This window comes from Armigeres subalbatus, chromosome 2 (assembly GCF_024139115.2).
Source record: "Armigeres subalbatus isolate Guangzhou_Male chromosome 2, GZ_Asu_2, whole genome shotgun sequence".
In the NCBI taxonomy this organism is placed as follows: Eukaryota; Metazoa; Arthropoda; class Insecta; order Diptera; family Culicidae; genus Armigeres; species Armigeres subalbatus.
In genome coordinates, this window is record NC_085140.1 from 106078997 (window position 1) to 106090943 (window position 11947).

General features: G+C 40.4%; 2 protein-coding genes across 2 annotated transcripts; one reads left to right on the forward strand and one right to left on the reverse strand.

The window, feature by feature from the left end:
- Positions 1-3039: 3039 nt before the first annotated feature.
- On the forward strand, positions 3040-3780 carry LOC134210593 (MICOS complex subunit MIC13 homolog QIL1). The gene is made up of 3 exons (XM_062686707.1): positions 3040-3198; positions 3258-3408; positions 3476-3780. The coding sequence occupies exons 1-3, from the start codon at positions 3191-3193 to the stop codon at positions 3692-3694; spliced, it is 378 nt and encodes a 125-aa protein (XP_062542691.1). The 5' UTR covers positions 3040-3190; the 3' UTR covers positions 3695-3780.
- A 496-nt stretch (positions 3781-4276) lies between these two features.
- LOC134210592 (proliferation-associated protein 2G4) lies at positions 4277-8641 on the reverse strand. Its single transcript, XM_062686706.1, has 6 exons — positions 8277-8641; positions 7296-7393; positions 6846-6982; positions 6287-6764; positions 5804-5936; positions 4277-5458 (listed from the first exon to the last, which is right to left on the reverse strand). Exons 1-6 carry the CDS (start codon positions 8374-8376, stop codon positions 5076-5078), a joined length of 1329 nt encoding a protein of 442 aa, XP_062542690.1. The 5' UTR covers positions 8377-8641; the 3' UTR covers positions 4277-5075.
- Positions 8642-11947: the final 3306 nt, after the last annotated feature.

Genomic DNA, 11947 nt, shown 5'->3' on the forward strand with positions numbered 1-11947 from the left:
TGACAAAGATCCGAAAAATTTTGTCAGCAACAAAAAAGAAGACAATCTTGTTGCTAACTTTTCATCCCGTTATTTTTATAGAGAGAATTTCGGTTTTATGCTATCATAGTTTCTGCTCTTATAGAAATATTCGAGAATCGAACAATGATTATAAAATTAGCGTCGTATTCTAGGAAATATCAGAGCATGCAAGGCAAATGATTCTTGTCATATTGTGTTCGGGTTCTGATAAAGGTTTGTCGCTACACTCAAAATAATCCACACTTCAATGTCACCTGAAAAATCACGTAGATAGCACAGAATGAACTTTCTCCTGACTTCATCTGTCGAAGGTAACAATTATTGGGACTTAGATAGAAATCAAATTGAAGATCAGTAATTGTTATTGTGGCTGCCCTGTGGATGTTACGTGAAAAACACGTAGATGTTCTGAGTTCATTCACTGTTATAGTTCACTCGATGTTGTTGTTCGCTGTCATTTGTAATTGATTTGTATCCAAGAAGTCTTAAATAAATTTAGAAATTTATCACAAATAATATATAACAAGTGGTTTGAGTATAGAAAATCAATGATATCGATAGTTAATAGAACTAGCTAAATCTGTTCGTATAAATCTGCAGAAATTGATCAAAAGGTATGTACAGCGTTATTATGATTATGACTTATTCTGACTTCTGACTTATTCTGATGTACATATAAATGAAATAATTTTACTCATATTTTTGTAGAAATTCAGAATTACTATCATTTGAGGCAAATTACGCACATCAAGGAATCTTCATCTACGTATAAAACCAGCATCAATGAAAAGGCAGAGACGGATAAAGCACACTTCTTTGTTTTCGATGTCTAGTAAATATATTTTATGCTACAAAGTTCTTGACGTATTTTAATGAAATAATAAATCCTTGAAATCCAAATAAAATTACAATACTGATTTCGATAATGATCACCAAAACATCATTTGCTTTCTATCGGAACATAACATTAAAGTCACGTAGCTATTATGTGATACTTCGGTAACACGATACGAGTTCACGAGTTCATTTGTCACCTACGATTCACGTAGCTGCTACGTGAAAAGTATGATGGAAAAAAGCCACGTAGGTTTTCACGTAACATTGACGTTTGGAATATTTTGAGTGTAGGTGCGTTTGTCAGTAACAAACTCTGTTGACGACAAAGGGTATATTGTTAGGCGTTGCTCGAATATTGATTCCCTGGTGCTCAAGTATATTTATGATTTTTCTATCATTCATGTCCCTTTTAGTATTTCATTTCGGGTTATGTATAAAAAGTTAACTAGCGTTTCCGGCAGTGAATAATTGCCTCTTCGACAGTAATTTTAACTAATTTCAATCGGAACATACTATTATAAAGCATATATTTATTCAACAATATGGGAAGTGGCTATAGCAGAAACTCTACTTGGTAATACAATCAAATTGCTTGAAGGTACGAAAATGTGTTTGGCTGAATTTGCTTTTCAACCTTATTGGTTCCATAGTGCATGAAAAATAAACATCAACAGTTAGCATGTGCTGGAAGAGGCGGCAAGCTTGGTATCATTTTGGCGCGCAATGTTTGTTTGGTGGAATATGACAGCTAGTACGCACGACGTCATGAAAGACACCTAGCGCCACCAAACGACGTATTGCCACAGTCAGTATTCTAACGTACTTTGATTTACACAGCTTTTTGAGCGAAATTTGCTCTAGCCTGGATGTCTGTTATCTGTGGTTGAAGTGATTATGTCGCTTAGAATGAGTATTGTGCAAATTGCCCCCATTAAACCAGTGCAACATGCTAAGATTGCATGATCTAAACAGAAAATGCTATTTCAATGTGTATTGCCTCATAAAATAACAGAATACGCCATAATGATGAATTTAATCACCGCGAGACAATTATGCGTAGAAATTAAGCAATGGGACAAATAGACTTGATGTTGTTTTCAATGATTTTCCGAACAAAGTTCGAAATCTGTTAAAGTTCTTTAAAAGTATCAAAATAGAGTGCTCTATAGTGAAAAGTCAAAATCCACAAAAACTAACATGGGACAACTATGCGTAGAAGGGCAGTGTAGTAGACATGGGAATATTCTTAAACCAAGGTGTTAGTTCTATTGAGTTCATAATTTAGTAATGTTGTTTGCTTTTCTCCAATGATAAAGTGTTATATTCTTGATTCCATTCGGAAAAAAGATCCGATTTGAATTTTAACAAGCAGTCGCCTAAAGTGAGCGCATAGTTTTCAGGAGTATGTCTATTGATGCCTAATTTAGCAGCTGTATCTGCTCTATCATTTCCTGTTAAATTAATGTGACCTGGAATCCATTGAATGACTATTTCATTAAAGTTGTTGTAATGTGTCAAAGTTAAAAGTTTATCTATTAAGTAATTGCCTGAGTTTGAATTTGTTAATTTAATGCAATTGCTCTGTGAATCTGTTAAAATGACTATTTTTGTTTGATCTATACTTATTGCATATTCTATTGCTTCTACACTACTAAAAATCCACACATATTTATTGGCAAAAATCCATAGATTTAACTTATGATGTATATCAGCGCACACATAACCATTCTCCACGCGAACTGCTAATAAAATATATATCCAAATATACTTTATGTGTGGTCTCGAATTAGCAATTATTTAATTTATGTGTGGTTCTATATCGATTATATTAGGGTGGAGCTATTGCAAAAATGTATAACGGCGACACATATATCTTATATAGATATTTTTGGCAGTGTATGATAGCTACTAATTCTGCATTCATTATTGAGAAAGCTGAGTGAAGTTTAAAGCTATATGAAGTTTTGTTTTCCTCATCATAGAAACCAAAACCTACACCTTGACTTGTTTTAGAACCATCTGTGAAAATTTTGAAATGAGAAAGATCTATCTATCTTGTATCAACTTTTGAACTAGAAACTTTTGCATTGAAATTGGGGCGCCTTCGACTTCTTCATGCAAACTTTTTTCGCTAATTTCAATAACCTTTTTTTTGCGTGTATTTGACCATTTTGCACTCGTAACGCTTGTAACATGCTGCAACCCTGCGCACGCTAGTTGTCAAAATTTCGTTTTTTGCGAAGATTACGTAAAAAGAGAAAAACAAATTTTCTGTCACCCACTCACCTGTTTTTCTTCTGACCATTTGCGCTCGGTTTAGGTTTCGTCCGATATGCTAAGGTAATTAATTAACGCATACTATATTATCTCTATATTTCCAACCGACCACTTTCTTCCAGGATTGCCGTCAAAACCGGCCTCGCCGGCAGTGCCGTGTACTACTCCCGGGAGGAAGGAATCTGGAACGAGAACACCGATCAAGTGTACGAGCGCTATTCGAAGGCACTGCAACCACATATCGCGTCGGTAAAGCAGCAAATTCCCATTGAGGTGAGTGGCTATTTATAGGATTGCGTTTGAATTCGGAAAGTGTTTGCTTTTTAATCTTCGTCGGCAGGTTCCAGCTCTGCCCACATCCGGCGAGCTCTGTTTCCTAACCAAGCACTACTGGAACGAAGGTGTGAAAAGTTCGGTGTACTTCATTCATCGGCTGCCATGCTATCTGGGCCAGTGGACTAAGAAGGCTACCGATGAGATCAAGAAAGCATTGGATCCTCCGGCGGTCGGTGGTGCACCGATTGGAGGTGGGACCGCAACGTCAGCCGTTAAGAAGTGATTGTAGAGTTGAAGCCAACAGTTTGCAGTTACGTAAGGGTGATTGTTTGGAATAAATCGTTTAATGAATTAAAGGCATTTATCATATTTTGTTCGAATGGCTTTCAATTTAGGCACAATCATTTTACGAGAACAAAAGCATTTATTTTCGAGAGTGGCATTTCCATCCTGATACTATAGTAGAACTAGAAAGCTATCTCTTAGTTGGGCGTATTCTATACGAGAAGAGTGACGTGAGACGTATTGATTTCAAGTTCGTAAACTACCCTTAATCATCATAATTCAAAATGAAGTATCGACTATTTCGACCTCACCTTTCATCATGTTTCAACACAGCCGATGTCTTCGACGTTCACTTTAGATGTTGACCTCAATTATGACATCATCCGCGAAGCCTTCTATTTCCACACCGACCGGGAAATCAAGCGTAATACTCCGTCATACATGATATTTCACAGAAACTAATTGATTTCATGTTCTTTATAATCATATGAGTTGTTTTACTCTTTAAAAGATAAAACAAAGGGCATTTCGGAATGTATTTTCAGTTAAGAAACGTTATCTCCAATATGTGACTACTAAATTCTCTTTTTCAAAAATTTATTACCAAAAAAAAAACGGAATTACAATTTTAAACGATTCAATAAATTTGTGGTTGCAGTGTGTTTATACAAGGTGAATGAATAGAATTTACTCTCTGTCAAAGTGTACACACGGTTTTCTTGTCTGTAGATAGTTCTCTAACATGTAGCTTATATCGAAGGTACTTGGCATGGTTCTCGTAATACCTTTTTTCTTTGAATTGTATTTCACCATTCTTTTATCTTAGCAACAGATCACACTGGTTATGCTGGAAGTAATTCTAACCTTGCTTTATATACTTTCTCAAAAGTACCCTACGATGGCTATATGATTATGAGTAGTACGATTCTGATCGGTTTTCTACTATAGTTATGGATCTCTAACGAATAGGTGTGGATTTTTTTCTGGAAAAAAAAGACATGGGCGGGAGGGGTTTCTAAAGTAGTTAGGTCACAAAACATGCTTCATGTTGGTTCTATGATGCGCACCACTCACAATCGACGCTAGCTCCTGACAGTCTTATCGAAGGACAACGAACAACAACTCACTAACTCTCAACTACTAATTAATGATACTCTTCAAGTCGCTGCCAGTTCTACGCCAAAGTTTCGAATTGACGCAAATTGAGTGACGCGAAGCAATTATCGCGTGGCTTCAGCAATACACAGAAAATGAAAGATAGTTGGACTTATTCAAAAAGGGTGCAGTGAAACTGAATGATAGCCAAGCGGTCACACTGCACCCTCCTGTCTTAGAACCAAATTTCAAGAACGGAGCACAACCTACACAAATGACGCCACCTAGGCAGCAGCATTTTCCTTACCGGCTTCTTCCGTCGCATCACCGCCAGCGGAGGCCTTCTTCTTCTTCTTTTTCTTCTTGTCCTTGGCGGCTGCCACCGGAGCAGAGCCATCGACAGGTGCGGCAGCGGTGGTAGCAGGAGTAGCAGGAGCAGCAGCATTATTGGTAGCTTTGGGGGCGGCAGCTGCCTTGGCCAGCTTGGCCACCGCAGACTTTTTGGCGTCCGCAAGACCAATTTCCGATTCGAGCAGTTTCTTCATCTCCTCATCTTGGACGCTGTGTTCGCTCTCGAAACAGCTCACATCGAAGGGGCAACCGGTCACTACTTGCAGTCCGTTGGGCAGGATGAGTACGGTGTTCTTGAACTGGGCGACGATTTCGTCTGGAAGTAGAGGGAGAGTATTCTCAGTGTGGAAGGTGGAGATCTTTTTTGTATTTCTTAAGCAAAAATATAACGTGGTATCGTTTAACATTGTCCGATTCACGCCCATCTGACCACGAAAGCAATGTGATGGCTTTCGCTGTCTATGGCAAATCCAGGTAGCTGGTCCACTTCCAGAAAATCCGAAAATTAACCGGAAACAAACCTAAACTACATGGGAGAGATCACAATCGTATTTGCTGTCGCAAGGTGTCTGGTCGCAAATTCCTGGGAAGTGGAAAGCGCGTAATTCTCCTTGCATTTTTTCGCATTTCATTCAATAAAAAAAAGTAAATATATACTCACTGTGTTTCTCGAATAATACTTGGAAAGGTTCGACCAGTTTGTGCGTTACGCACTCGTGCACTCCCATCTTGGCCTTGGCTTCTTCCTCGAAATTACGCAGATTGAATGGCATTGGACCGTACTTCTTTTTCACCTGGATAGAGAAAAAATCCAATCAGAATCTTCTTTACCGACAAATTCAAACTTTTTATATTAAAAAAAAGTGCCCTCAGCTCTCATAATCTTACTACTCATTGGGAGGGGCCAGTATTCAGATTGTTCCGAATCGCCTCCATGGCCGGAAGTCTTATTACTCGAAACAAACTTCCGGTACTAGGGTAAACATGGAGAGGAATCGACTCTTCCCAAACATCCTACCGGCCACAGCAACCCTCGAGCGCTAGTTTTTAATCATTGGGCAAATTTGATCCGGGAATCGAACCCGGAACGGTGACCGTACTCATAGGACACGATCAAACCGTCGGGACCATATGTGCTACCTACCTCAGCGTAGAACGCACGCGATGCCTTCAATTTAAGTAGATAGTTCTCCTCGGTTTTCTTGTAGATCGAAACCTTTGTGTCCATTTCCCTGCCCAGTCCCTCGCCGGTGCTGACCAGCACGTCCATGGCGTACACTTCGTACTTTTCGAACTCGCACTTCTCGTGTTCCTTCTTCTGCGCGATGGTGGGGTTCTGGATGATCGTCTTCTCACCGTCGATCTTGAACTGCTTCAGCTGGTGGCTGAGCATACCCTCGATCGGTTTACATTTGTATTCGGCGGCTATCTTCTGGACGGCATCCGTCACAGCGTAGTTGCTGGTGCCATCCTTCAGCAGTCGTAAGGCAGCCTGGCCGGCGTGGTACGCGGCCAGCACGACATCTGCCGCACGGCCTTTGGCCTTATTGTCCGGCTTGGCACCGACCACGATCGTGTGCGCGGCCACCGCAATGAAACCGTCGATGTGCGCTCCCAGGTCACTGTTAGGAAAGGATGAACAGATTAGTTAAATGTTGACTTTTCTACAAATTAACCATTGGCTGAACATCGAGGCTACTTACATTTTAACAACATCTCCTGCCTTCAGCTGGTAATCCGGATCATTCTTCGATGGAGAGAAGTGGCAAATGCAGTTGTTCACAGAAAGACAGGTTGGAAAAGCGATTCCCTTCTTCATGTCGGGTTCATTTTTGAATTTCTGTGGGTAGTGGAAACACCCGTAAGTATCTGATTTAAATATTATTGATACCAAAAATCATCAAAACATAATTGCGTGGTGTTGTTAACAAGCCCTCATCATCTTTAGGTGAAATATCACGGTTTTGATCAGTTACAATCTAGCGAGATAATTTAATCATAGGGCATCGCGTTCACCACCACCCTACCACTTCATATATGGTGGATTTGGGATAGAGTTGAACCTTCACCGCGTGATTAGTAATGAGCAACCTCACCACTAGACCACCGAAAAGTACACTGGACATGTGATTGTATCGAAGTAAACAGATTACCTTGGCGGTTTCCGATTCCATTTGGCTGTCTCCCTTCTGGCACAGGGCTTTCACAGAGGTTCCGACTTTGCATCCTTGTATGAGGCTTTGAAGAATTTCTGGAAAACAAAACAAAAATCAATCAATGAACATAATTCTGTTTACTTGTTCACATCAGGGATTTACAACTGGATTTACGATGGTTCCCCTTCCCCATTTAAAGAGTTGTCATATATAAGGAAATGTGACCTATATGAAAAGCAACAGGAAATCAACTTCTATATCATAGGATCCCTAACTGCCGCGCAAATCGCACTAGCTTTGATTCGTGGCTGGCGCCTGGTTCACGCCTGTCTGGGAAGCTAAAAGACTCGTTGAAATTTTTAGCCGAGTAGAAAAAGGACCCTGACCAGCAGTTTTGTGCAGCTGCACAATACTCACAGCATCGATTATTGTACCGAAAGCATCGTTCCCTACAAAAAACCACACTTTCCTGAATTTTACTCGTTATCAAATACCAATCAATAATTAATTTTTTTTTTTTTCAATTAATGTCAGTTGAGGTGTATGATAAAAAAAAATACTTTCAAAAAATGGCCTAATATCATTACATTGTGTTGCACTATCCAGCTGCCAAGCTGGAAACCAGTTATAGGTTATAAAATATAATTTTGTTGTTATGAACCTTTATGGAAATAAGAGTTTCTACAAGCATTAACTGACTGCTTAATATTACATAATGTTGCGATCAATACATGTAAATATAATTTTATCATGTAATTATTCGAAACAAAGCAAATTACAAGCTTACAAATCCCCCAAAAACGTGGCTCCTTTCGATTTATATTTCCCTCTCACTCTCACAACCCTTCGTTGCATTTTGGAACTGCGACAAAAGAGAAAGGGAAAGCAGCAGTGGAAAAAAAAAAGTTCGCAACCCACAAATCATCCGGATTTGTCCTAAATCGCTATTAATCCCCGATATCCAAACCAGATACTCACTGTTCACGACAGTTCCAGCTGTTTTGTACTTCTGCACGACCGTATTGTCCGCAATGGTGTGTTCCTCCTCCTGCGCCTGATGCTTATCGTTGTTGACCATCTTGTCCCGAGATCCGGTTCCACTTCACACCGCACACCGCAGATTGTCACAATTTTCAGCTATTTCAAGACTCTCCGTCGTCGAAATTACCGAAGAAAATATATTTAACGCCTTTGACGCGGCAGATTTTCCCCAAAACTATTTTTTCCCCGAACAAATGCGACGAACACCTTTTTCGCTTTGCTGATGTGAAAAACGCGAGCTGTGAGCACAGAGCAGTTCGGGGGGTGGCGTGCCCGCGATGATGGAAAAAAGACGACGTCGCGCGCGGCGGGCTAAACGGATCGGCGAGATAAACGTCAGTATTTTGACATCTCGAAATGCGCAGGTGATAACAAATAAATTAAAGCTCTATCTGGAATAAGGGCGAGTGTCGCATGAGAGGATTCTCCATCAGGGGGCCTACCCATCATTCATTCACTATATGGCGCACAATGTTTTTGTTTTTATTTTGTTTAATTCATGGTAAGAAAGTTTCGCAGGTATCGACGAGCTATTTTTCGGCATAAAATAGCTACACAAACACAAAAGACTTGATAAATCTCAACCAATTGCCAGAAATTCAATTGCCGATAATTAGCACTAACTACATACGAGCCAGCGAGGCGCAGGAAAAAATGAAGCAGAACGATACGCGGAGGTTCTATTAGTCTGTCAACGGCGTGCGGGGATAGACAGCGCCGTCTCCCGTCATGTACAACGACCAACAAGGGAATTTGCTGACAGATAAAACCGAAGTGGCTGCCAGGTGGAAGCAACACTTCGAGACTTTGTTGAATAGTGGAAGTGACGGTGCATCGGTGAACAGAATAAATATTAGCGACGATGGACAAGCTGTGGGGTCACTTACACTAGATGAGGTTAAAAAAGCTGTTAAAGAGCTGAAAAACAATAAGGCTGCGAGAAAGGACCAGCTCCCGGCTGAACTTCTCAAACATGGCAGTGAGCAGCTTTATGAAGTTCTGCATCATATTATGTCGAAAATATGGGAAGACGAGAAAATGCCTGCTAGCTGATTGGATGGCCTCATTTGCCCTCTCTTTAAGAAAGACTGGAGTGCGCCAATTACCGAGGAATAACCCTCCTCAATTCGGTGTACAAAATTATGTCCCGTATTCTGTTCAACAGATTGAGACCGCTTGAAGAGTCCTTCGTCGGCGAATACCAAGCAGGTTTTCGTGAGGGCCGATCAACGATGGATCAAATGTTTACCCTGAGACAGATCCTTGATAAATTCCGGGAGTACAACTTGCAGACACATCATCTGTTTATTGATTTCAAGGCGGCGTACGATTCAGTGAAACGGAATGAATTATGGCAAATTATGCTTGAACATGGTTTTCCGGCGAAACTGATACGGCTGATTCGTGTAACGTTGGATGGATCGAAATCAAGTGTAAGGGTTGCGGATGAAATATCAACTTCATTTGTTACCTTAGATGGATTAAAGCAGGGTGATGCACTCTCGAATCTACTGTTCAATATAGCGCTCGAGGGAGAGATTAGGAGAGCTGGTGTGCAAAGAAGCGGTACCATTATCACAAGATCGCATATGCTCCTTGGATTTGTGGACAATATCGATATTATCGGGATTGATCGCCGTGCCGTGGAAGAGGCTTTTGTGCCTTTTAAGAGGGAGACAGCGAGGATTGGACTCACGATCAATACCAGCAAAACGAAGTACATGGTCGCTGGCAATCAACGTGGGTTCATTAGTGGTGGTGGTAGCAAAATGGTGCTGGATGGTGAAAAATTTGAAGTGGTAGAAGAATTTGTGTATCTTGGAACATTAGTGACGTGCGATAATGATGTTACCCGCGAGGTGAAAAGGCGTATTGCAGCTGCAAATAGGGCTTATTACGGACTTCGTAACCAGCTTAAGTCCCGTAGTCTGCAAACGGCTGATCGGAGAGCTTTCGGCGTGTTTGAACGTAAGGGGCTGCGGACAATACTCGGCGGTAAACAGGAGAACGGTATCTGGCGGCGTATCACGAGTTGTACCAGGTGTATAAAGGGCTGGATATTATCAAGCTTATTCAACACGGCAGACTACGGTGGGCTAGTCACGTTGTTCGTATGCCGGAAGAACGTCAAGTGAAGATAATATTTAGTAGAGAACCCGGAAGAGGCCGCAGGCTTCGTGGAAGGCCGCGTACACGATGGCTTTTTGCAGTTGAGGAAGACCTGAGGGCGCTCAATGTTCAGGGCGACTGGAAGCGATTGGCCCAGGATCGAGTCCAGTGGAGAAGAATTATATTATACTCCAATTATTATACTCCAGTCGGCGTAGGTTCATCGAAGAACTGTAGCCCATCAAGTATCAAGTAAGTACATACGAGCCAATCACTCAAAACGAGTAGCTGAATTAGGGTATACCACCCAGAAACTGGGTACCAAAAACAGAAGTACCAAAAACGATGTTGGGTAGAGTGCCATTGTACCGCGGATGACAGGCGTTTCACCCTCCTGGGATTCTCTTCGTCAACTTCCCCTCTTTTTAAAAAAAAGTGACAAGCAGCGGATTTCTTTGTGGTTTATCACTTCAGCACGACAGAAACAATGCGAACTTGCATTCTGAGGTGATAAACTGCGAAGAAATCATCTGCTTGTCACTTTTATTTAAAAGAGGGGAAGTTGACGAAGAGAATTCTCTCTTGCGACATTCGCCCTTTTACTAGATAGAGCTTGAATTATGTGCAGTTTAGACTCGGATAAAAAATTACAGTAACTTGTATTGTATAACTAATTGAAATATTGTAAATTATATGGGAGACAATTCCTTCTATTGTACATTTGTTGTAGATTTTTGACAATAGAAAAATAATTGTTACTAATTTATTCTATTGTATTTTTCACGAATGATTAGATTCGCTCAACGAAATTCAAGAGTTGTCAATTTTGTCTTTAAAGGAATTTTGAACAACCTTTTTATTGATTACCTTGATTCATAAGCACGTGGTCGATTAAAAACAATGGGACTGAATGTAAACATCAAAGCACCAGCTGGTTTTGTTGTATAAACATGATCAGCTAGAGAGTTGAGAACAATGAAAAAATATGTAAACATCTGGGTACTGCGGATAGCCGCTTTTCTGCTTTCAAGCAAGTAGCGGGATATTTTGAAATCAATCCCATAAGCAAAATTATTTTGCAGTTACTCAACTATCAAACATTTCCCGCTTTTCGAATTTCTCTTTCCATGCTGCATAAAGGCGCACAAATGCGAGAGACTTTACATGACTTTAGAATGATTTACATGCATTCCTGCTCCAATCAGCTGCTGAATCTCATGAAATCTCGTAACGACTCGTTACTAACGAGTGCTTTTAAGTTGCATTCCTACTAATTATCCACTCGAAATATAATGTGAATATATTTGTTACAAAGAATGTAAGACTTAAACCAAGTTTATTTTTATTTCTTCCCCCAAATAATAACTTATTATATTGAGAAGTATATAAGATATAAAACGAACATAACCACAATCTTTAATGGTTGGCTCCGGAACAATAGAAAATTTTGGTTTCAGTTTGACAACCAAATCGATTCTATCCGCACCACCCAGGTAAAC